This window comes from Panthera leo, chromosome C2 (assembly GCF_018350215.1).
Source record: "Panthera leo isolate Ple1 chromosome C2, P.leo_Ple1_pat1.1, whole genome shotgun sequence".
Lineage (NCBI taxonomy): Eukaryota > Metazoa > Chordata > Mammalia > Carnivora > Felidae > Panthera > Panthera leo.
This window is the reverse complement of record NC_056687.1, coordinates 61,575,612-61,602,141: the sequence shown is the minus strand read 5'-3', so window position 1 is coordinate 61,602,141 and position 26,530 is coordinate 61,575,612. Positions and strand designations below refer to the sequence as shown.

The window sequence follows — 26,530 nt, the reverse complement described above, 5'->3', positions numbered from 1 at the left end:
GATTCATTTAAAAAAATATATATATCCATTTATAAGTCACTAATGCTGTTAAAAGATATACACAGAATTCTAGCTGCAACCACAATCATGTGGAGTCATGGCATACTCAGCAACCATAAAGGATTTTTCTTTTTCTTTGCAACTTGAATCTTTTCTAGAAGATCTTGCTATTTTTATCTTGGAATGTTTTTGCCATGTTGGCTCTTGGAAAATTAACCTGGAATGCAAATAGGACATGCGATGGGTGTTCTATCTTACTCAGTGTTTAGAATGCCTCATGGTGTCTGACGTTCTGCTACAGGTTTGTTATCCTTTCTCAACCAGTGTTTGAACCCCTCCCACTCTCACCCATTCATCACCCTGATAGTCCTGTCCAAAGACTATCAGGTAAAATACAATAATCAGTCAAAGCCAGATGGTGCCAGTGGCAAAAGCAAGCATTTCCCCTTACAGCACCCACCATACATAAATAACTAATACCGTCACATTTGACAACTTAATGAGTATAAATTTACCACAGCAGGAAAATCCTCCCCAAATATTTAAACAATTAAAATGTAAAAGAAGAAATGAGTAAGCATTTTGTAGTGGTAGGCAGGGCAAAATTTCTCTTTAATTATTCTTAGGTAATCTAACCATGTATCTGGGACTGACAAATCAGCAGAAAGAAATATACAGAATGCTACTGGTCAAGAGTAAGGGATAGAACTCAAGAAAGACGTGGAGGACAGAGGAATGGATGTATTAGCTATAGCACATTTTTAGCTTATTGTTGTTACTGCATCTGAGCAGAATTTAAATTCATTATTCATTCAAGAAAGATTCATTGAGCATCTAATAAGTGCCAGGCCCTGTACGAGGTGTCAGAAAATATCAGTAGCTAAGAGTCAGGAAGTTTACATGCCACTGGTGTGAACAGATAATAATAAATAAATATCTTGGGTGGATATAAAGTCTAGAGAGAAAAATGAAAAGAATAAAAGGGGCCAGAAAGGGAGTATAGGGGTGGGAGTTGCTTTATATGGAGTGAGGAGAGAAAGCCTCCTTGATGAGATCTACACAGCTGAGATTCTAGCAGAGCCCTAAGAAAGTCAGGAAGCGAGTCAAGAGAATAGGTGTAAACAAAGCATTTCAGGCAGAAGGAAGAGCAAGTGCAAAGTCCTGAGGCTGTTGCAGTAATCCAGGTGAAAAAGAGTAGCTTGGGCCTGATTTCTTGAGTATTGGGTTGCATCAGTCAAATTCTTGGCTGCAAGCAATAGAAGCTAGACTGCATTAGGACAATATCAGAGCTCACAGTGTTAATGGGAAAGCCAGGAATGTGGCTGGAAAAACAGGCAGGAAGCAAGAAAAGCAACCTGAACCCAGGAAACACAGGCAAGCCAAGACCACCAACTGGTTAGGACATCAGTCTGTGGACACCACCGCCACCAGATCCTGGATGCCCCCACTGCTGAGGATAATTTCTAATTGTCACTGCATGTTTGCATTGCTCCTTGAAGATTCAAAATGGCTGAGTCTAGATCCTGAGATGCTCACATTCCAGTCACCTGGAAATGATGGGCTGCTTTAGCTTCTAACTGTATGCCAGGCTCAAAGTTCTATTCCTATCTTATTGGCCACATCTGCAAGATAGCTAATTATATCTCTGGGTTCTAGACTCTAAGAACCAATACAGATTAGCCCTAAAGAGCATTGAGAGTGCAAGGTGTACAAAATCTAAATCAATGACATTAATAACTCATTTTTCAGTTAGCTAGTTGTATGTTCACTAAACCTCAGACATGCATACACGTACACACACACACACACATGCACCAAAGTCCAGAAACTAATCCTTGAAGGATTCCTACAAAAAGATACCTAGACATAAGATTCATTTAACATAGATACAACACCATTATCAACAGCATCAACTATAAAAAGCCATAGCTAACATTAAGTGCTTATATATGCCAGTGCTTATATATAGTTCTAAGTATTTTATACATATTAACACATTTAATCCTTAAAAATCTTTTAGAGTCATGGCATTTAAGCCTTAATACTTGTGAATGTTCTTATATTCACAAAACTCAACCTCCAGGCCTCCAAGGCAAGTTGGGTAGTTATACATAATGAGAAAAAAAAACACTTGTTTATTCCTATAATGGGAAGCTTCCTTGAACAATTAGGAAAACACAACTGAAATTAATAATTATCTAGGAGCAGTTTCTAGAACACAGACTTTAAAATAGACACACATAGGTCTGCCATACTAAAGGATGAAGAGTGTTTTGTTTTTTTTTTTCTAAATTAAAAAAAAAGTTTACTCATTTATTTTGAGAAAGAGAGAGTGCAGGGGAGGGGCAGAGAGAGAGGGAAAGGGAGAGAATCCCACACAGGCTCCATGTTATCAGTGCAGAGTCCAATGTGAGGCTCAATCCCACAAACTGTGAGACCATGACCTGAGCTGAAATGAAGAGTCGGACACTTAATTGACTGAGCCACACTGGAACCCCCAAGAGTGTTTCTTTTTTAAAAATTACTTCTATGTTTCCTGTATCTTACATAGTTTCTGGCATAGGACATGATTAATAAATGTCTGTTGAATGAATAAATGACTTCCATATAATATTTGAAGAAAATATCTCCCCAAATTCATTCTGGTAAAAAAGACTAATTGAAAAATAAGATGAATGAGTCAAAAGGTAGAAAAGAGAAAAATAACTTTTAGTCTTCATTTGTAAAAGAGTCCTGTCTACTGCTGAACCACGTAAATGCTGACATCACAGGTTTACAATATTTAGGAATTTGTACATCTGGAAATTGAGAGTATGATGCTCTCTCATCCTCTGAAAGAAGTAGTACTGATGTAGGAAGGAATTCCTGGTCAGCCCTTCCTGCGCTGAATGACCTTGATCACACAAATGCCAACACTGGCACCATGAAAGACTGGATGTAGATCAGTGTTGCCAAAACTCTGCTCCCTAGGCTTCCTCAGAGGGGCCTCTGGGGAAGGAGGGCGTCGTTGACCAGACAGATCTCTGAGCCTCCAAGCTGTTTGGCCACAATGGCAACTTCATCTGTTTTATATATTTGGGATTCCAAGAAATACCTGGGACAAAAAGTTTCTGTGGCTAAAGAGAAATTAAATAAACAAAAAGGCTACAAAAATTGTAAAATCCCCTTAGCCCTACTAGTCAATGATAATTATCACCATCAGGCATAGCATGAAAAAGGATGAAAACTTTTCCCTGGGAGATTAAATAAAAAGGTAGTAAGGTAAACTGCAGACCCAGGATGTGCAAGCACTGGACTGTGCCTTGTGAAATCGAAGAAGAGAACTCATGAATGGCATTGAAGCAGCATCTAGGGAAATAGGAAAGGACAATACACAAGTACACTTATAAAACATATATGAATGCTCTCTTTCTCTGACTATGTATGTGTGCATATGTATATATATGCGACATATACCCATACACACAAACAACCTGGGGGAGGAGGAATTATTAGGGAGGTTACTATAGTGATTGCAGTATGGGACCAGATGGGGAATGAAGAAAAGTCTGAAATGATTTATTAAGGAGGGGATCTTCAAAAGAATTTTTGGAAGCAAAACATGGTTTGGCAGAATGGAGGAGAAAGAAAGCATTTCAGGTGGAAAAAATAGCACCACTTATGGTTAGGAGGTAATAAAAGCTTGTGTGTGTAGAATGCCTTGAATATTTTGTTAGCCCCTCATCTATTCTATCCTCTAATCTTCTTGTACCTACATAGGCCTGACCTGTGGACCCCTCACTGGAATCCAGAGAAATTCCCTTAGTTTCAGAGAATTTGGCTGAAATTGGTTTAATCGAACAACCCAGATTGATTAGCTCTTCCTGGAGTATGATAAAATAAGTTATTGGCAACTTAAAAATTTACAGTGGCCTGACACTGCAGGTTTCTGGGTATATATCAATCGAGAACCCAGAGCCTTGATGCAGAAATGGTTTTCCACCCTGTTGAGGGTTCTCTCTCGAGAGCAGCCTATGGAAAAGTCTGTGGAAAGTGGAAGCAAAAACTGTATAACTAGATCACTGGGATGAAATGCAAATCCTCATCTAGAAATGGTTCCAAGTGGTTCCACCTATGTCTGGTGGGTCTTCCAATGTTACACCATATCCCACCAAACCAACCTCTCTTATGTTGAATACTTGCTTCTCTCATCTACTCTCTCAGCCACCCAAACTACGCATGCATCTTCTCCACCTCCCACATCATTACCGAAATAAAAAATGTACAACTGAGAAAAGTGACTCATTTTTTTTTTTTTTTCAGCTGAAGTCTGCTTCATCTTGCCTTCCTTATGTTCATCCATTCCCTAAGCAGACAAATTATATTTCTTTGGTCCTTCCCAATTTTGATTTTAGAGTGAGCATTACCCCAAACTATAAATGAGATGTGTTTCCAAAGTTTGTTTTGCAAGTTAGCAGCTTGAAACTTAGAATATCATTTCCTGATATTGAAAGAGTGTTTGAAAGAGCGTTTAAGTTTTCCAGACCAAAAATGTATATTTAATCTCTCTATGTTATTTAGCTTTGGTTTAAAGGGACTTGGCTACTAATGACCATGGTTCATTCTTCTCCCTTCTTGAATCTCATAAGTATACTTACAAAGGAGGCAGACTAAATTGAAGAATATTTCTCCCTCTCCAGAATTCTAAAGAAGAGCCCATTCCTTCTCAGTTTCATTCCCCAGAAGGAATCCTATTTTTGTGTGTAAGAGACGTAAGTTAGATGTTGATAACTCAATGATTACCTGGCCATTTGTTTCTTCATTCCCCTGTAAGTAAATCTACTAATATCTATCTGTTTGTTTATCAGTTTGGGGATAGGTACAGCAACATCAGACAGATGGATGCTTCTATAGCACACATACAGGGACCAGGAAAAACAACAACAATTAAACATGCACATTTTTTCTAACTAGAAATTTATTTTTTTAATATATTTATTTATTTATTTATTTGTTTGTTTGTTTGTTTGTTTAGAGAGAGTGTACATGACTGCTTAAGTGGAGTAGAGGCAGAGAGAGAAGAAGAGAGAAAATCCCAAGCAGGCTCTATACTGTCAGCCCAGTGTGGGTCTCAAACCCATGAACTGCAAGATCATTATGATCTGAGCAGAAACCAAAAGTAGGACTCTTAATTGACAGAGTCACCCAGATGCCCCTCTAACTAGAAATTTAAAAGAATGAAAGGAGAGGGAGAGTGCCTACATGAATATACAGATATAGGTCATATCATTAACAAAGACGAAGGATATAAAACCTCACCAAGATTCCTGTGGGTACAGTACCAGAAGACATCAGTTTTAGGTACTAGGAAAGGGCTGGATGTTTAGCACCAGGCTTAGGAGGCAGATGAATGGGTTAAAAAGACTACAGCAGTATATTTTAAATGGCTACTTACCCTTAGCCCAGATCATAAGAAGTTCATAGTGTCAAGTATGGTTATCTTTCTGTCTATGTTGAAGTATCTCTCTACAAAATGGTGACTGTTATTTGCTGAAGCAACCAGCTGGCACCACTTGGGTGAAATCCAAGTCTGTGTAGTCTTAGCTCTGTGAGATATCTATTAGGTGCCCAATTATAAACTGTGCCAGAGTGAGCAGATTCCATGATTGATCAGTGAAACTGGGTGACTTTTGCCTTAGATCTAACCAAATTTTGCTCTCACTTACTACTCACTAGACCCTGATATTTGCTCATTTGTGTAGGCTCCATTTACTCAACTTTTATTTAATGGGAGCCTAGTATGTGCAAAGCATTGAACTACAGCTACACATAGGCAATAAACGAAACATGATTACTACTTTAATGGAGCTCCTCGTATAGCAAAAGAGCCACATATTCATGTAAATGAATATTTATAATAGAATCTGTTGAAAGTTGTAGCAGAGGTATATACTAACATAATAATGCAGAAAGGAGAAGATCATCATATCTGCCTGGAGGATGAGGGAATCTCCACAAAACCACTCTAGCCACATTATGTAAATAAATTAGAAATGTGTTATATAAAAAGAAGAGAAAGGAAGACATTCCAGACAAAAGGAACGGTGTTTAGAAGGGAGGAAAAGACGAAACAATATAGGTTATTCCATGAAATTATACAACTGCAATGGAGTGTAGGTTGTGAAGAGGGGTGGATGTTGAAGTTCAAAGAGATACACAAGAACCAGAAACTTAACAAATATTTTTAAAAGAATCAAATTAAGAGCAATACTAAAAGAAAATAAAAGAGGTGGGGTGATGTGTTAGAAGGTGACTTTCCGAGGGATGCCTGGGTGGCTCAGTCAGTTAAGCATCTGACTTAGGCTCAGGTCATGATCTCACAGTTCATGAGTTCTAGCCCCGCATTGGGCTCTGTGCTGGCAGCTTAGAGCCTAGAGTCTGCTTTGGATTCTGTGTCTCCCTCTCTCTCTGCCCCTCCACCACTCTGTCTCTCTCTCTCAAAAATAAAATAAACATTAAAAAAAAAAAAAGTAAGAGAGAAAGTGATTTTCCAGACACCACTCAGATGGATTTGCCACAGAAGGCCTCTCAAGTGAAGGCCAGAGAAAGGCCTTGAAAAAGGAATATGCATGATGAATTTTTTTTTTAATTTAAATGTATTTATTTAAATTCAAGTTAGTTAATATACAGTATAGTATTGGTTTCAGGAGTAGAATCCTGTGATTCATCACTTACATATAACACTCATCCCAACAAGTGCCCTTCTTAATGCCCATCACCCATTTAGCCTATCCCCCTACCACCTACCTCTGGCAACCTTCAGTTTGTTCTCTGTATTTAGAGTCTCTTATGGTTTGTCTCCATCTCTGTTTTTTATCAAATGTCCATTGGCTGATGAATGGATTAAGAAGATGTGAGATGCACACACACACACACACACACACACACACACACACACACACATATGCACAATGGAATACTACTCGGCAATCAAAAAGAATGAAATCTTGCCATTTGCAACAATGTGGATGGAACTAGAGTATATTATGCTAAGCAAAATAAGTCAGTCAGAGAAGCACAAATATCATATGATTTCCCTCATATGTGGAATTTAAGAAACACAACAGATGAACATAGGGGAAAGTTTTAAAAAACTAAAAGGCCAATAGTCTTGGCAACGAAGCGTGTATTTTATAAGTCTTGGTGATAATGAATTTGGTTTTGATTCTAAGTGGAATGGAAAGCTATGAAAAGTTTTTAAGTGGGAGAGTCACATGATCTTATAGGCACTTTAAAAACGACTACTCTGGCTATTGAGGGGAGAAAATTATAAGGTACTGAGGTTAAAAGAAAAGAAATTAGAAAGGAAAGTTATTGCACTTGTCTCCATGAAAGATGAGTGTGTTAGAGATGACAGAGGAGATGGAGAAAAGCGGAAAGAGCCAAGACATATTTTTGAGGTAGAGAGTGAGGGAAAGGAGGAATGAAAGGATATTTTGCTTTTTACTTATAGAAACTGGGAAAAGTAGTAGTATCTAGTGATACAAGAAAGATGGGGGGAATGAAGCAGGATTCTGTTTCCATTTAAATGACGGGATAAGAAAGAAGACATTGGAACAAGAAATGACCGATTTTTAAGGTATGTGGAGATTGGGGATCCTGTTGGTCATGAGACAAAGATTTTCAGTGGACAGTTAGATTTATAAAGCTCTAGGGCACATGAGGTAGTTTTGGCTAGAGAGCGTGGAGAATTTGAGACCCACTAGTCCATGTAGGAGTTGTGGGGATGAATTAGAAACTGCTGGAGTTTCTGCTGAGGAAGAACATGCAAGAATAAGGGTAAACACCTGGGTAATATCAAATTTTCAGTCAGTAGAGAAAAAGGTACTCAGAGGAGGGGGGGAAAGAGTATGTAACCAGAGATGCAGTAGAGAAAAATCAGCTAAAATAGGTGTTATGGAAGTCAAGAAAGTAAAGAGATTCAAGACAGAAGATATATTTCATGGTTTCAAATGTCCCAGAGAGTTCACTCAAGATAGCTATACTTGTCTTTCTGAGAGTTTACTGAGACTTCTATTTGAATTATATATTACCTAAGAGTCGAATGCAGAGCTATTACAGAATAGATACCCAGATATCAATCAATATGTGTTTCTTGAGCCAGCCACTGGATGTGATAACTTCAAACAGTTTACAACCAGTTTGGAGAAATCAGGTACATATAAATATACATGGTCAATTAAGTAAGACTCTGTTTAAATGAATGCTGAAGAAATGGGACAGGTAATATATGCTACTGAAGATCTAAGCAGGGAAGAAGTCACAGAGAACTGTAGTAGTCAGAAAAGTCTTCACAAATAAGAGAACTCTTGGTTCAGGACTCAGGTTGGGTGAGACTGAGCTAGGCAGAAAGAGGACTTTGCAAATAGTGGGAACGACAATGAACAAAAGTATAGGGGAAGTAACACTTAAATTCATATTAAGTCTGGCTGGGCTAGGATGCAAAAGTGGAGGAGGAGCTTAGCTATGGAACATGTTACTTCCTAAGCTGGAAGGCCTTAGACACAACTTAGTCTAATACTCTTGTTTTATAAAGGAGATGACAACCCAGAGAGATTAAATTTGTTTAAATTCACAAGCCTAGTCAATGGCAGAGCCTTTAAAAGGCAAGGCAAGAATAGGAGATTGGTACCAGATTATGAGGAGCCCCAAAAAACAATCATAGATAAATAAATTGGAATTAACCCTGTAAACAAAGAAATACCATTGACATTTTGAGAAAAAGCGGGGGGGGGGGGGGGGGGGGTGTGAAATGTAAGATTAACCAACAGGCAGAGTGCAAAGGCAATGCCAAATGCAAGGAATTTTGGTGACTCTCCAGCCTCTCACCTGGATCTTCTCATCTGAACCACAGAACACAAATAAATGATCTGAGTGATGATTTTCTGCATTCTCACAAGGATGGTATGTAACTTGTGTCAGTCCAGATGCACAGGAAAGAGGTTAATTCATTATGTACAATCATAGGTCTTAGGGCTTGGTTGTCTTTTAGATGGTTGGCTGAAAAAGGCTGGCAGAAGAAGGAAAGGACAGATGTGAAGGATACTGCAAATAGAATTTGGTAACTGATATTATGGCCTTTGTGAGGGAAAGAAGAATATTCCCATGTTATGAGCTGGGAAACTGGGAATGTTCTGGTATCACTAAAAGATATAGTAAAGGAGTTGGAGTTCTAATCTAGGGAGAAGATAATTAGTTTAACACGGGACTTTCTGAGGTACCAACAAAAAATAAAAGGAAAAAAATATTTTTAGTACCTGGAAATCTTGGATTATGGGAAAATTAAATTTTCTTTCGGTTTACCTATAGTTCTTGCAGTTTGGATCTTTATGGATGGATTTTTACAGTATACCCAGATCAGTAAAAGTAACAATATTGATAAAATATATTTAATAAAATAAACTTTGGTTTGTACCTGGGCCAGATTCCAATGTTGCTAGAATGGTAATGCAGAATTGTAGAGGCCTGCAGAAAAACGCTTAAGTATTGAAAGATATAGTCTTACATAAAATGGGACAATATGTGTGATGACAAAATTGCATTTCTTTTTTAAGCCAAGGATTGATAATTTCTTCACACTTAAGTGAGGATAAACCTGAATTTGGTCCTGAGGATGCTTGAGTATACTTAAAGTATACTAGGGCCCAAACTTCTTAGATTCTTTCCTGAATACACATATTCTTGGGCTTATTATGGGCTTACTGCATCTTTCAGCTGATGTTCAGAAGTGAAGTCAGAGCCATCTGTGGTCATTAAAGTTCCCATGACAGTTTTTACTAGAAGGTTATGGCCCAATTCCAAACTGAGTAATTCTATTTTACAACTCCTCCTCCCTTTTCATTTATAGTCATCTTCATTTTCTCTTCTATACTGGTTTCACCCCAGAGGTGTAAGGTGTGAAGTTCAAAATGGAAGAAAGAACATGCAAGAAACTAGGTCTTCATGTTTTCCATATAGCTCTCAGTATTGAACACAAATCTGGCTGAGTTATCAAAAGCTACCACCCTGTGTCTGTCTGTCTTTCTTTCTTTCTTTCATTTGAGAGAGAGAGAGTGCAAGCTGGGGGTGGGGGGTGGCGGCAGAAGGAGGGAGAGAGAATCTTAAACAGGCTCCACACTCAGTGCAGAGTCCAATAAGGGGCTCCATCCCACAATCATGGATCAAGACCTGAGTCAAAATCAAGAGTCTGATGTTCAACCAACTGAGCCACCCAGGCACCCCCACCCTGTATCTTTCAATCAAAAGCAATCAAAGTGTAGAGGAACATTGAATTTATATTAGCATTAAAGACTTATTCAAATGAATACTAAATACCAACCTGATTTCTCCAGAGTAGCTTTCCCAGGTGATCAGAGTAAACAAGTCCTTGAGATTCAAGAGTTAGTGAAAGATTGCAAAAGGTACTCTTCAGAAAAAAAAAAAAAAAAAAAAAAAAAAAAAAAAAAAAAAAAAAAAAAAAAAAAAAAAAAAAAAGTTTGAATATATCAAAACCCCAGGTCAGATCTGACTAAAGAAAAAGCCAACATTTTTTAAGTGAGATAATATAATTCTCTCCTTCCTTTTGAAAATCTCTGAAGTTCTTAGAAATATTAGTCAGATAAAACTTTGGAAGAAAAATTCTCCAAATGCCTAGAAATGGGGTAGGTTTACAATGGACTACTTAGAAAGTCTCACTACTGCTTTACATCTCTCACATAAAATAATACCTTTTTAAACATGATTTGAAGAGAAAGAATTTGCAAGTGCAATGTCCACCAAATAATACCCAATACCTATTTATGTAAGAGTCTGGATAGCCAAACTGAGCTGTCTCAATACATGTACCTAGACATTTAACTACAAGTTAATCATTAAGAAACTGAGAATAAGAAACTGAGAATTTTCTTTTTAAAGAAATTCTGTTTTGACTGGTGGGGTGGGGAGGTAAAGAAATAATGGAGACAATTGCCTATACTGGAGTTTGAATGGAATTGTGGAATGCATCTTTGCAACAGCTGTTAAGGATCCAACTTGGTGATTAGGAGGAGATTTGTACTTCTCAGTTTATACTCCAAGCAGGTAAATTGGTTTCCGAACCAAAGAAAAGTAACAGTAGGAAGGAGGATTTGAATTCTAATACTCCTACTCTAGCTAGTTCCTAGGCTAGTTGTGCCAAGAGATTCTGAAGCCCTTTATTTATTTATTTATTTATTTATTTATTTATTTATTTAAATTTTAAAAAAAATGTTTATTTATTTTGAGAGAGAGAGACAGAGCATGGTCAGGGGAGGGGCAGAGAGAGAGGGAGACACAGAATCTGAAGCAGACTCTAGGCTCTGAGCCATCAGCACAGAGCCTGACACGGGGCTTGAACCCACAAGCAAGATCTGACCTGAGCCAAAGTCAGACTCTCAACCGAATGAGCCACCCAGGCACCACTGAAGCCCTTTATTTAGATTTAGATTCTGAAGCAGTCAATTTTTGCTTAACCTTTGGAGATCACTTTATTTATTTATTTATTTATTTTTGCCTCATCTAGTTCTTTTATATAGTCATTAATGGGAAGATATTAGGGTCTTTCAAATATTCATTTAAAAATAACATTTTCTGAATAGTTATTGGAACTGGGTTTATAAATAATGGATGTAAGGTTAATTACCAAAATTCTACATTTAGAGCAAACTGGTGCATATGGAGACAACAGCTCAATATTTTAGAAAGTGCCAATTTGCTAAAAATAGATAAATATGATGATTATTGCTGGAATTGATTCAAGGACATTCAAAATGAGATGACTAATATCAAGGGGTAGCATTTCCCTGATACAAATCCAAGGGAGATGTTTTACACCCATTATTGCCCAATCCTTTCATAGAAATAAATCCCAAAAACTAAAAAAGAAAAATTAGAGCAAAGCCAGCCCAGGTCAAATTAGCAAGAATATATGATAGCTGGCATTCCTCTTAGACAGGTAGTACCTGCCAGAGTTCAGCTCCTGGAAGACCTTGGAAACCCGGTGCTTATCAACTCCAGATGTGGAGATTTGCCTTAACTTTTATTTTTTTTTATGTATAAAAACACATAGGATCAGTTATCTGTGTGGTTGCTGCTTCCTTTTTGAATCATCAGTGATGACAACCCTACCAAAAATAGGAATATGCAATACAAGACAACTTGAAAGCAACCAATGGGGAAAATTAGTGATCCACCACATTTGAGATAAGTCTCTCCTGATCTGGGTAGCTACCCTATCATATATACATATATATACATATATATACATATATATATATATATATATATATATATATATATATATCTTTCTCAGCCAATTTATTCTCTTACTAGATTCACAGGTGTGGGCTTCCACAAATTGTGTCTAAACTGTGTGACTTGGCCCTTCCTTCAATCAGAGATAAGTGGTCTATTGGTAACTAGTTGATCCAAGAAGGATCCATCATATTCATTCATTCTCAGTCTTTCTCTGTTGTGAGTATGAAAAGATGATATATATACACATACATGTATACATGTGTATTTATCTCTCATTTAGAATTTTGAATTGTGAGATAGTTAAGGTTATTAGTAACTGAGTCTTTTAAATGCAGGGCTCCAGAAGTAAAGTCTATGAATTCCTGCTCTTGAGATTACCAGATCTAATCTAGTTTCCATAAGCTTGGCTATTCAACTTCTTAATTTTGTGTGATAGCTAGTTTCCCTTCCATAGATCCCTTTCATAGACACTTAAAGTTGATTTCTATTACCTGTAACCCATCAAAGTATACATAAATAATGGAAATGTGTGTGTGTGTGTGTGTGTGTGTGTGTGTGTGTGTAAAGAGAAAGACAGAGAGACTGAGAGATAGAGACAAGAGAGAGACAGTGGCTAGCATGAAGGATTAAGGGGTGATACTGACCATTAATAAACTAGCAACATCATCAAAGAAATAATTGTTTCCCTCTTTATACCAACTTATTTCAAAATTAGTAGTTAATATGCCTTTCTATTAAACTCTATATAAGACCAACATATAAAAGATTTTCCAAAATATGCACATTTTTTCTACATTAGACTTCTAGTCCTGGACAAACTTATTCAATTATTACACTTTAAAATATTTTCAAATATATCCATATATTAAGAAATCAAATTCTTTGGGTTATAAAGTTCAATTGCTTATATGAGAATTGATAAATTTATTTTATTAAGTTGGTAACTTATGTCAGTCAATCAGGGACACAGGAAAACAGAAATGTCCTTTGTAGAGATCCTGAGAGTTTAAAAGATAATACATGGCCTTAGAGTTGGGTTGGAAAAGGTTCAGGATGGCATATCACTTCTTCTGGTCACAGTTAATAACTGATGCAATGAGGAATCTTGAAGCTGTATGAAAATGGTGCTCAGGGGATAATCTTTGAACTGTGCTTCCCCAAGTCAGGCTTCATCCCCATTTGCAGTCTCCCAACCAACCTCATATGCCTATTCTTCTGTCTGACTGGGCCCTCATGTGATGGATGTGAGCACAGCATGCCTTATCTTAGTGCTGAGAACCCAGTTTAGAAGTGAGGTGGGGGTGGGGTTGGGGATGAGGGAGAAGGAGCCAGTTTAGCAAATGGAGAAGAGAAGAAACCCAAATGTGAAGGAAAGACTAAAACAGGAAAAAAGAAAAAGAAAAATAGTGGATATTTCTAAATGCATTTGAACTGATCCTTCGGGTTTCATGACGATTTGAACATTGGCTTATTTAAATTCTGTCACTGAAGTTGTTGAAGGAAATGATAACGATATACTATGCTTCCATCCATTAGCATGGTTAATATTTACTCTGGAGAATAAGAGAGGAGGGGTGGGAATGGCAGATAAATATATAGACACATTCCGTACAGAGAGCAAGGGTACCTCTTTGCAGAGAACCATGAATACTGTGGGTTTCAGTATGTGGAATTCCTCAATTGATAATGCCTTCCACTTGACAAACACATTGTTCGCAAAACACTTTTATTTTTATCACTTTATTTTGAGCCTCACAGCAACCTAGTAAAAAAGGCAAGGCAGGATTTGGGAGTGTTCTTTTTATGTGCCCACTACATAGATGGATAAACTGAGGCTCAGAAATATTAAGCTACTTACCCAAGGTCACACGACAAGCAAGTGGCAGAGCCAGGTCTAGAACCCAGGGGAAGGGTTTATTTCACTACAAAGACATGAAACAGGACATTAAACAAAGAACATCTAAGAGAATAAGATCTGTAAATAATTAAGGACAGGAAATCTGGAGGGTCACACTCCCATACTATAACCTGAGTTCACTGCAAGTGAGCCACTCTGGTCTAAGCAGACAGGAAAGGGAATTGTAACTTTGACCACAACCACCTTGTAAGGAGGACCAGTAGAATTGAGTGTGCATTTACACAAAGCCAGCTCTGAAGAAGTCCACAGAATGGTCTTCTGTTCCAAAACATCTCCCCTAATGACCCATTATGGTATCTCTCCCTTCCTACTTTTATCAATGAATATTATTTATTGAGAAGCTACTATGTGCTAGACAAAGCTTAAAATATCTATTTTGTCTAAAACACCTATTTGGAAAGCTGGAAAGAACACTTTTTCTTGAAGTTCTCTTTTCATAGCTTCACACATCAAACACTAGCCTGGGCCAATGTCGCTTAATCAGAAAACTCCACCCGGACCTAAAGAAGAACAAAAGAAAAACTCAAAGAAAGAGATTGAAAGAGATTGCAAGCAATGAGCAAGATATGGAATAAGGGTGTGGAGATTAGAAAATATTACCTAGCTTTAGGAGCTGAAGACCAACATCACCTATAAATCATTTTATCTTATTGCTCTTCTGAAGGCCATGCCAATTCAGTCAGAGAAAATATACTACATAGAGTCTGGCCAAGATCATGTTCATAGAAAGCTGTGGTTGCAGTTTGCCCTATGGTAGCCACAATAGGTCGACTTCAGAATCCAAATCCCTTCAGTCTATTCAAATGTAAGACAAAGTTGATCTGATTCTCATTCACGTAACAGACATTTGAGGAGCTACTTACCATTTAACCCCCCTTTACCTCCATGAAAGATTTCCCTTTGTGGAACAGTATTCTGTGGATACTTCAGTGGGAAGGAAAGAAACCCAAAAGAAGACAAAATTGATTCTTGAACACAGGCCCCCCCTGAGCACAGGCCAACACTACATGTACTTTTGGAAGTTTGTGTATCAATGAAATAAATCAACTAAGTAATCAAGAGATTGAGTCAACATGTGTAAGTAAGCACTGTGGGGTCCTAAAGGAAGGATACTTGAAGATCCAAGATTGGTAACCATATGTCTAACCTGGCACTATGCTAACCTCAGAGGGTAGACTAGTTTGCTGGGCTGGTGGTGGAAGAGGAGACTGAAGGGAGGTTTTCAAATAGTACCAGTTATAGTAGTTTGGAGAATTGCAATATAAATGGACTTATTTTCTGCCTGCTTTCATTAAAAACTGATGATTGTGCTATGTATAGGTCGATACTAAGAATCAATGATGATTAGCTTCACCTTAAAATTGGATGCCAACAGATTAAACAAAAATCTACTAGTGGTTCTATCCATTTAGATATGCCACAATTTATGGAAAGTTTGTAAGCCTGGTTTTGTATTAATTTAGGAAACATACAACGCACTGATAAAACCAGTTACTGTATGTGTCAAACATTGTGATAGGCCTGGAAGTAGAGAAAGAATTAAGATTCCACCCAAGTAGCTCACAGTAGAGATGACAGCTTGGGAAAAAAAAAAAAAAAATGCTATGTAGTAAAAAACAGGTGATATGTTGTGATGTTATAAAATATAGCATAGTCACAAATAAAGTGGAACTTAGGAAGGTCAAGAATGGCTTCCAAGAGCTAACTCTGACAGAGGAAATGTGAATTTTCCAGGCAGGGAGAAAGTATCATGTCAGTATGTGCAAAGGCACCAAGGCCTGAAATACTGACGTGGTGTCATAAGGTGTGAGCAGGTATTTGAGGATGTCATTGGAAAGGTAGGCAAGATGGGGGCACTTGGGTGGCTTAGTCGATTGAACGTCCGACTTTGGCTCAGGTCATGATCTCACGGTCTGTGAGTTTGAGCCTCGCCTAGGGCTCTGTGCTGAGAACTCAGAGCCTGGAGCCTGCTTCGGATTCTGTGTCTCCCTCTCTCTGACCCTCCCCCGCTCATGCTCAGTCTCTCTCTCTCTGTCAAAAATAAATAAACATTAAAAAAATTTTTTTTTGATAAAAAAAAAAAAGAAAGGTAGGCAAGACTAGATCATGTCATCCATGCTGAGGACTTCATATTTTAGTTTACAGTTAACAAGAGACTACTGGTGTATTTCAACAAGGAAAATAAAATGACCAGATTTGCATTAGTTAAAGATTAAGTGTGGTGTTCTATGCAAGAAGAATTGGAGGAGACCAAGAGGGAGATAGGAAGTCTATGCAAGAAGCTATTGCCTTGGTCCAGATGAGAGGGAATGAAAGTCAGAACCAGGTTATTTGTGGTGGAGTTGAAAAGCAGAGGATGGATTCAAAAGCTTTTTACCTAGAATCAAAAAAATTATTATCTGGATGTGAGGACTGATAGAATGGACTGCCTCCAAGATTTCTCCCAGGTTCCTAGAACTCAGAAACTGGATAGAAGGTATTATAGCATAAAAGTAGGAATCTACAGGAAGACTAAGTGGTACAACATAGAAGATACTGAGACTGGTTCTGTACATTATTGCGGGTGTCTGGAAATACCTAGACCTAGTTATATCCATGGATTAGGTGCTGAGGAAAGATATCTATAGTCTACAGATTTGGAAATCGCCCAGTGGTTAAAACTCCCAACATGGATGACATCATCTAATGTATCAATGGATGTGTCAATTAGTGTGTCGATGGATGCCATCTACTGGATCAAGATCATTAACCAGAAGATAATTGATATTTGGGGGGAAGAGAGTGAAAAAGCCAGCAAGAAGACTGAGAAAAGCTTATCTGAGAGGGAGGAGAGCCAGGGTAGCTGCCAGGGGAGACAAGTGAGGAATTTCAGGAAGAGGAAGGGACCACAATACAAAATACCAAAGAGATATCAAGTAGGATGGAAACTGAAGAGTCACTTTTTGTGGTGTCTTTTTCAGAATATGAAAACAGAAGCTATATTAAAGTAAATGGAATAAGAAATGAGGAGTGATGAAGAAGAGGAATCACCCATGACCAGAAGGAACTGTTCGCTAACAATAGGCACACAACAATCCTGACAAACTGGCAATTCCAAGCCAAGAGTCAACATCACAAAACTTGGAGAGAAAATGTTCTCACTTTTGTATTGATTTTGTCTTCACGTGAGTTTGGTTTAATCCCTACAGATACTCTTTAGGGTCAGGAAGTCGGGTTTTTGTTAGTTTGGTTTTATTTTTTATTTTTTAGACTCCATCTCATAGGAAGAAACTGAAGCTCAATATTATGTGATTCATTCAAGATCACAGAATCATTAATTGGCATACACTGAGGACTCTCAGCACAGTGCTCTTCCCAACACCTCAGAGAATGTTAAGCAGACTTCAATACAATTTTGCGGAGGCAACCTGACCACACTTCAAAAGGGAGAGCTGCCCATAATCACTTTTTTTGCTGGACAACAGACACGTTTGGCTGCCTGAATGCTTCTATGATAGTTAATAAGGAAGTGAATAATTAAATGCTGTATCTTCTCTTGAGATGACCTGCTATGTGCATCATTTGAAATGTTCCTTTAATATTAGAGGAAGATTTTAGACTTATCTTACTCTGTCAATGAGAACAAGGGAACATTTGGTTAATACATATATATGCTCTACTGTTGACTGATAGAACCACCCCCCCCCCCCTTCTTTATGAAGCCAGGTAAAACTGAAGTCTGTGGATTAATCAGCCCCAGGCACAACACTGACAATTTCACCATGACGGAGGCAAAGGGAGACCCTAAGCCACTCTCCCTCTCTGAACAGGAGCTCTGCCCTTTCGAATAAAACATGAAAGGAGGTTTCTGTAGTTTTGCCAACTCAGCAAGAGAGAAAATTAACCCTACATTTTCTTATCCCAATTGCCTCCGCATGGGTGTGGAGGGGGGACCTGAGTTGCAGGCTGACAGCCTAAGGGCACAGGGCTCATTGTGAATGCACCCTGGCATGGGCTAGAAGGAATTAGAGTCACCAGATATGAACTCATTTCTAGATTTACCATGAATTTTCTAAGGTTCCCTGCAAGTCCAGATAATTTGGCAGGAAAAAAAAAAATGTCCTTAAATGATTGCTTCTTCTGTTTAAATTTGGATATGTGTGATAGAAATCACCATTTAAAAAAAAAAAAACAACCAGTTTCAATTATATTAAGTAGAATGCCTCCATTTAATTAATTCACTTAGTCCCTGGGTGACACTGGGTGTGGCTCAGTGAGATTTAGGAGGAATCCAATTTATCACTAGGAGGAAGCTTCTGCACCAAGCGGCAAGGCGGCATCCTTCCACACCTTTCCAGCACTGCAAGGGAAAGGCGCAGTGAGGCTGGAATTCCAAACCACAGCTCACACTCTCTCAGATAAGATTTATTTGTTTTACGAGGAAAAAAGCAGATGTTGGTGGGGTTGAGAGGTGGGGGCCGGGGGTGGGGCTACTTGCTTGCCCCGGTATTCTTTACACTTAGATTGCAATTTAAAATCCTTATTTTTAAACAAAGGAAACACCTCAGTTCTCTGGCTTTGTGGACTCAGATCCCGTCTTGCAAGTTTTTCATCATCTGCAATATGCGTGGTAATTCAGCTATTTAAAGTTAGCCCCAAGATATTTGAAAATCACAAACCAATACAATCTCCGGGATTCTTTTATTTTATTCCTCCTTTACCATCCTCTCATTGTCGCCCCATTCCCATTCTCTTCCTGCTCTAATATTCCAGAGTGGTAATTAATGGCTAATAAAGATCATTTACGCTTTCCTCTCACCCACTGGCCATGTATTACAACTCAGAAATCCAAGATTGCTTCTTTATGCGGCTCAAGTGGAAGAGGAAGGAAGTGCAATCCCTCCACCCCCTCCCACGTTTCTGCTGGATTTCATGGGTGTGGCAGAGTTTAGACCTTTGCAGGTTTTTGCCCTTGTTTTATTCCCTGTTAAGGACGAGGATGATGAATAGATGGCAGAAGGATAAACACAATCGGGTTCTGCCTTGAATGATATAGGATCATTTCACGCACAAGCAGGAAACCTGTGTGAGACTTAAGTACTCACGCTATATAAATGCCAGTCAGTGTAGTATGGAGCCCACGCCCTGAATACACCATTTCCTTCTGTCTGATTTAATGGTACCCTAAATACTGACTTACGTGAATGATACACAACAGTACTCAAGAGGGCACATGACCATTTCACACAGAAGTACACATGTATGAAATGCATGGGTAAATACAATATCTGTACCTTTCATTTTCTCTCTCGAATATGAATTATGCTAAGACACATGCGGGCATGTGGAATCTATACAGAGTACATGCATGACTGTTGTACATGTAGTATGCGGATGCTACATGCATTTACATGCGAATTTCTACAACTCCCTAAACACACCATTTCAGCTTTATCACTCTGCACATCCCAGTGAATGCTTGGGGCTGTTAGTGAGATAGAACCCAAGTAAAGGCAGCTGTCCCCTTTTGGGAAGGGAATTCTTTTAGCTTCAATTCCCTTTCTAAAATTATACTTGGTTTCCTTTGTTGAAGGGGGTGTGTGTATACTTGTATGTGTATACATACGGTGGCAAAAAGTTATAAACCGGTACATTTTTCTATCTGAAATTAAAGCTTTTCTAATGAATAGCATTGGCTTCCTTAGGGCTCCGCCTTCCTAAATTTTATTTCCTCAGCTCACCAGTGGGGTAACCTCAGAACCTTTCCTTGACAGTGTGCTTAACCCAGCCACCTGTATCTATTGCATTTATGTATTAGAATGAAGGAAGACAAGGAAAGGAAATGTCCTGGTTTGAAAAATGAGCCAATGGAGGCATCAATCTCTGGAACCACAGAACATTTTAGGAAAGTGGTGCATGTAAGACTCTCATGCTCTTCTTCAAACACTCCTATAGGATCCACACACAAAACCCCTGGGGTCCTGCTTTATTTATTTATTTATTTATTTATTTATTTATTTAACTTATTTTCCCCATGCCTCTCCACCCTCTGCACCCACTGATCTGCTCTTCTGCTTGTTTCCCTTCCCCTCCCTCTTCCTTCTCCATCCTTATCACCCCCCACCCCTCCTTCCAGGGCGATGGCTAAATGTGCAAAGCTGGCAGGCTGTTTCGTCTCCACTCCCCTCCACCCCCTTCGGATTCAGCGAGTGTATTACAAATTGCCCAATACCCAATACCTGTACAGGAATAATGCCCAAATCCTATCTCTTGCACCCCACCCCTAAGGCAATCAACCTGCAAAGGGCTTTTTTGACCCAGACGGCCTCCCTTCCCACGAGTATGCACACACACGCGCGCACACTTCCCCACACCTCACACCCATTTTTTTTTTTTCTTTCACCTTCGCCAAAATCACTCAAACACGTTCCAATAAATGTTTGAAAGCTTCATTTGAAGAATGCCAGGGCACTGCCGGTTGCTGCAGAATACTGAACTCGTCATTCCTCCCCACCTTCAGCCCAATCAAGTTTCTAAAATGTCTTTCAAGAAATAAGTGAGCAATTTGCCATAGAAGAGAAACCTGGGTAGTGGGGGAGGGAACGAGGGGACTCGGATTCTCGCTAATCCCGTCTGTGTCCCTCTTCCTGATGAAAATGAGTCACCATGCTTATTATCCAAAATGTGAGCCCGTCTCCGGTCACTGACAACCCCAGGAAAGATGCAAGGGAAGGGAGAAGGGAAAAGACCTGATTTCCAACAGGTAATACTCGGCTCGTCTTTCCCATCCCATCGCAGCCCAAAGCTTCTAGGGGCGTGGTCCACCCTCTCCTCCGACCAGCTGGTGCACAATCGGCTACCGTTCTTGGGAAGGGGATTTTCCCCTTCCACACGGCCAATTTCCCTCACAGCCCCAGTCGTCTTTAGCTTCTCTTAAAAAAAAAAAAAAAAAAAAAAAAAAAAAAAAAAAAAAAAAAAATCTCAAACCACAGTTTCATTCATTCATTGAAAAATAAATAAATAAATCCTTCCCATGTTTTTCCATTAATACCTGCGCCCATTTGAAGCTCCTGCATGGACGAAATAAGGCTTCTTCCGCAGCACATGTGAGAAAATTGTACGACAGAACAAGCAACACTTATTACTGAATATTATTCCTTCACCCCGCTTTTTTGCAAATAATTTAAAGGACTGCCTCCCCATCTTGTAGGTAGAGTCCACATCTTCTCCCCACACCCCTCTCTATATCCACACCCGCAAAACCAGAGACCTAAAACGCTGAACATTCACTAAGAGCCCCCAAAATCTTATTTCTAGCCAAACAGGCATCTTTTTTTCTAACCTCATCCTAATTAGTAGCAGCGTTCCCAGACCAGAGCATGAAAGACAGACTGGAATAAAAGCTGGGATGCAACCATCAGTTACCATATGCTAAGGAAACGCGGGCACCATGGCCAGAGCACAAGCAGTTAAAATATTTTTTCCCCCTGCTTTTACAGGGAAATATTGCAGTCTGGTAATTTCACAACAGCAAGAAGTAAAAATCTTTAGCTCTACCTGTTTGGTTCTTCTCATACAGCACAGCATGGTTGTATCGTCCCTTGCCTTCTTCCTGCCTTCTCTCCTTCCTCCTCTCTCTTTCTTATTCCCCCCCTCTCCACCTCTTTTCTGCTCGCTTGCTCACTCGCTCTCTCGCGCTAGCGCGCTCTCCCTCTCCCTCCCTCCCTCCCTCTCTCTCTCTCCCTCACACACACCAGGGCAGTTAGCAGCAACTGTAAGGTCCACAGCTACTGCTCAACGCACATGCTCGCTCGCTCTCTCTCCCTCTCCCTCTCCGGCTCTCTCCTCTGTCCTCTCTTCCCCTCTTTTCTCCCCTTTCCCCCGTCTATCTGTCTTTTTCTTCCCTTTCTCTTCCTGAGAATTGTTCACTAGCTTTCAATGACTAATCACTTCCCCAGCCCCCACCCCCCTTCTAGACAGGCACCCCCCTCCCAGTCCCCTGCCAGCCTCATGAATATTTAAACATCTCCAATCTGGACCCAATTACCCACCGACTTTCCCACTGCATTGAGAGGATGGTGGGGTGGGGGTAGAGACGGATATTCCAGCCTGTTCTGGAGATTGGATGGAATGTGTTTTAGGGAAGAGGGGCTTGAGAAACGCTTGTATTTCTTTACTAACTCTTCTCTTTTCTGATATCATAAAAGCAAAGAACAGCTATTCCCAATGAGTAGTCAGACCTGTTCCAATATAAGTTATATTTGCTATTTAGATTTTATGTACATTTAATAATTGTGAGGGTGAAGTTCTCTCAGAAAAAAATGAAACAATATGTAAATATCATACTGTATGCGTATGCTTCTCAGTATTCATATAATCTAAAATACATATATAAGCTTAAGTATGCACAAAAAAACGTATCTTACAATATCCTTGAGAAATCCACATGAATATGTAGCATTTTAAACATTCTAAGCACATGAGTTAAGAAATGATAACCAATGTTTAGGAATTAGCATCCGTATCTAAAATCACATGGTGGTTCTTTTCTGAATGCACTCACACCTGTTTGAAAATTGGAGTTTCAAAAATATTATAAAAAAGGGAGGGGCACGTGGGTGACTCAGTTGGTTAAGCATCCAACTTTGGCTCAGGTCATGATCTCACGGTTTGTGAGTTCAAGCCCTGCATCAGGCTCTGTGCTGACAGCTCAGAGCCTGGAGCCTGCTTTGGATTCTGTGTCTCCCTCTCTCTCTGCCCCTCCCCTGCTTGTGCTCTGTCTGTCTCTCAAAAATAAATAAATGTTAAAAAAAAAATTTTTTTTTAAAAGAAAATTGGGGTTTCTTCTAATTTTACTAAAGAAGTAGAACACATTTGAAAAATAAGTCTGTGTAATATTAATGGTACCCAAAATGATAGTTTACAGTTTGGGCAAGAAGAATAAAAGTAAACTTAATTGTTATGAGAAAAAAAAAAAAAAACACCTATATTGTGATGTTTATGTCTTCAATTCCTTCTATGGCCTTTCATAATTTGGTAGAGGAAAATATGACTTTAAGAAAAAGTATACACAAATTTTTAGATATATGGTACTGTGTGATCTTGAGAATGTTACTAAGCCTCTCTGTACCTAATTTTCTAATCTGTAAAACAGGAATTATAATGCCAACAAGTTGTGAGGACCAAATAATATAATGTACATAAAGCATACATTGGAATGGAGCCATTCTTAATACATAGTAACTTTACCTTAGAGACTGTACTTTTCTGAAGTTTTGGTGGCATTTTTAAGTGAATATCTCAAGGAACTTTTCAAACTATTTCTTGTTGTTCATTAGTGATGACAAAGATCCCCAATAAAACACCTCATATTCTTTCCAGTCTCTCCTAGACACAACTTTACTTAGTAGATTTCAACCAGACAGCTTATTATCATACATATTATTGGGATTACTGAGCTTAATAGGTGCTTAATACATTTTTACAAAATTCAAGATACATCCATCTCAGAATGGACTATCATCAAGAGATATTTAAGGGGTGATGGTTATAAAGTATCCCCAGAGGTCTTTCTGAGAATGATCTACTTCAAATCCAGCCTTACTTGTTCTTTTACTCGTATTTGTTTCTTAATTTTCATATTTTATGATATGAAACAGAATTAAATCCTGAGTTTAATATTTTTTTAAGTTTATTTTTTTATTTTGAGAGAGAGAGAGCTTGAGTGTGGAAGGGGCAGAGAGGGAGAGAGAGAATCCCAAGCAGGCTCTGCATTGTCAGCACAGAGCCCAACATGAGGCTATTATCTCACAAACCGTGAGATGATTTCGTGAGCCAAAATCAAGAGTCGGGTGCTTGGCCAACTAAGCCACCCAGGCACCCCTGAATTTAATATTTTTTAATGTAATCATGAGTCTAGTCAGGGTCAGCTTTCAAAAACAATGGATGTAACTGGCGAAGAGGGCAAAGAATGGGTAAGAAATGACTCTATCAGAGATATTCCAGTTGTGGGTGAGGACCACCCTGCCTGCCTGCTGGGGACTAGAGATTAGAGATGAAAGGAAGAAGAGGAGGTGAAGACTGGGGGCAAAGGAGAAGAAAATTGCTTCTTTTGGTGTTTAAATAGACACATGACTTCACTGATTAAGATCATTTTGTCAACTATGGCAACCTAGTTGGCCATAGAATGGGGCTAACTCCTATCCTTTTCAATCCACTCCCCTCTGCCTTCCCAATTATATCTTGTTTTGGGAAGCAACCTTGGAAACAACATGATATAATGAAGTCAAACAGAGCCTAGAGCTCAAAACCAGGCATAGGCATGGGTGAACTCTGTGAGTAAATACATTAAACCATGTTTTTTTTTTTTTTTTAATCTTTAATGTTTATTTTTGAGAGATAGAGTGAGAGAGAGAGTGAGCAGGGAAGGAGCAGAGAGAGAGACAGCAGAATCTGAAGAAAGCTCCAGGCTCTGCACTGTCAGCACAGAGCCGGACATGGGGCTCAGACCCACGAACTATGAGATCATGACCTGAGCTGAAGTCGGACACTTAACCGACTGAGTCACCCAGGTTTACACTCAGGCTTTCATCTATTACCCAAAATGAGGTAGGTATGATCTTTAATCCCATTTTGATAGCGATACTAAAGCTAAGTGAATTAAGTACCTAGACTAGGTCACACGGCTAATAACAGGTAAAGCTTGGACTCCAAAACCCTCTTAACCACTAAGCTACATGGCATTCAGTGGTCCTCTACACCTCATTACCTCTGGTCCTGAGGGAATTAGATGATGCAGTGGAAGTTTTTGTGGTGAAATGAAATCAGCATTCTGCAAGGTCCACCTAACAGTCCCAGCCCTTGCCTTAAGACCCATGGAGGACAAGCTGATACCCTCATCCAACGGGAAGCCCTCTGTATACTTCTGACCAAATATCACATATTTCAACCACTCTAAGGTGCCTCAGTATTTAAGGTCCTCACCATTTGAAATACCACCCTTTGGACATACTACATTCAGTCAATGAGCCTCTAAAATTACTTTCCAGAAGGGAGCTCAAAATTCCAAATTTAGTTTAAATATTATGGAATCAATTCCAGTACATTTTTCCCCCCTGAGCAATGGAGGTTATAGGATGGTAAAAGAATGAGAAAGAGAAAAGCACACTGATCCGATCTTGGCAGACAGATGAATGATAAGATAAGGTAAGATAAGATGAGATGAGATGAGATGAGATGAGATGAGATGAGATGGGATGAGATACCAGTATTGTCCTGATACCTACTAGTGTATTCAGTGGACCCACTAATCCTTATCCCCTTACAATCAATCCCAGTAAATGCCTAGGCTTAAGCCCCATGGTTAAACCTTATATAAATTTAATTAGCAGAATAACTAATGAGACTGTCAGGTAACTTCCTAACTATAGGTTAGGCAGTAACATCATTCTAGAAAAGGGTGAAGAGTGGTGGAGGACAGGTGCCAGTTCCATTCTCAGATCTCTTTGAAGTTCATACTAAAGTGATACTGTTTTCATAATAAACCCAGAAGTCTCTGGCTTTTACTAAGGGCTGTGTCCAGCTGTATGCCATTTTAGGAATAGTACTGGCACTTGAGAGAAGAGTGTCAGTAATGTACCTCTTTTTATTTTCCCTTTCAGGTGCTAATTTTTCTTAACTTTTAGTCTTAGCTTTTTACCTACTGTATTCTTTGGCTACAGCTGCCATAACAAAATATCACAAACTGAGTGGCTTAAACAATGGAAATTTATTTTCTCACAGTTCTGGAGGCTGGAAGTCCAAGATCAAGATGCCGGCAGGATTGGTTTCCTCTGAGGGCTCTACGGGAAGTATCTATTCCAGGCCTCTCTCCTTGGCTTGCAGAAGGCCACCTCCTACTGCCTCTTCACATGGTTGTTCCTCTGTGCACGCAAATCCCTAATGTCCAAATTTCTTCTTAAAGGACATCAGTCATATTGGGTTAGAGCCCACTCATGTGACCTCATTTAACCTCAATTACCTCTTTAAAAGCCCTAGATCCAAATACAGTCACATTCTGAGATACTGGGGGTTAGAGCTTCAACATATGTCTTTCGGAAAACACAGTTCAGCCCTTAACACCTAAATTCTCCTTTGGTACTTTTGCATATCATTTACTTATGCAACATTTTACTAAAACATCCCACCCTCAAGGAGATACACACATATGTGAAAAGTGAAACAAATGCTGACATGATTCAATGTCAAATGTGAGCTACAAGAATTTAGAACATGAGAGAAATCACGATAGGGTACACCTTTCATTTCATGATTAGGATTTGAAAAAGTACAGAAGACACAATG

General features: G+C 39.1%; 1 protein-coding gene across 1 annotated transcript in view; it reads right to left on the bottom strand.

The window, feature by feature from the left end:
• Nucleotides 1–21,797, bottom strand: part of GAP43 (growth associated protein 43) — a 100,326-nt gene extending 78,529 nt beyond the window's left edge. The window contains exon 1 of the mRNA XM_042955803.1: nt 21,746–21,797. Coding sequence (XP_042811737.1) covers nt 21,746–21,775 — 30 coding nt within the window. The 5' untranslated portion in view covers nt 21,776–21,797. The remainder of the gene's footprint in view (nt 1–21,745) is intronic.
• Between the last annotated feature and the right edge of the window lie 4,733 nt (nt 21,798–26,530).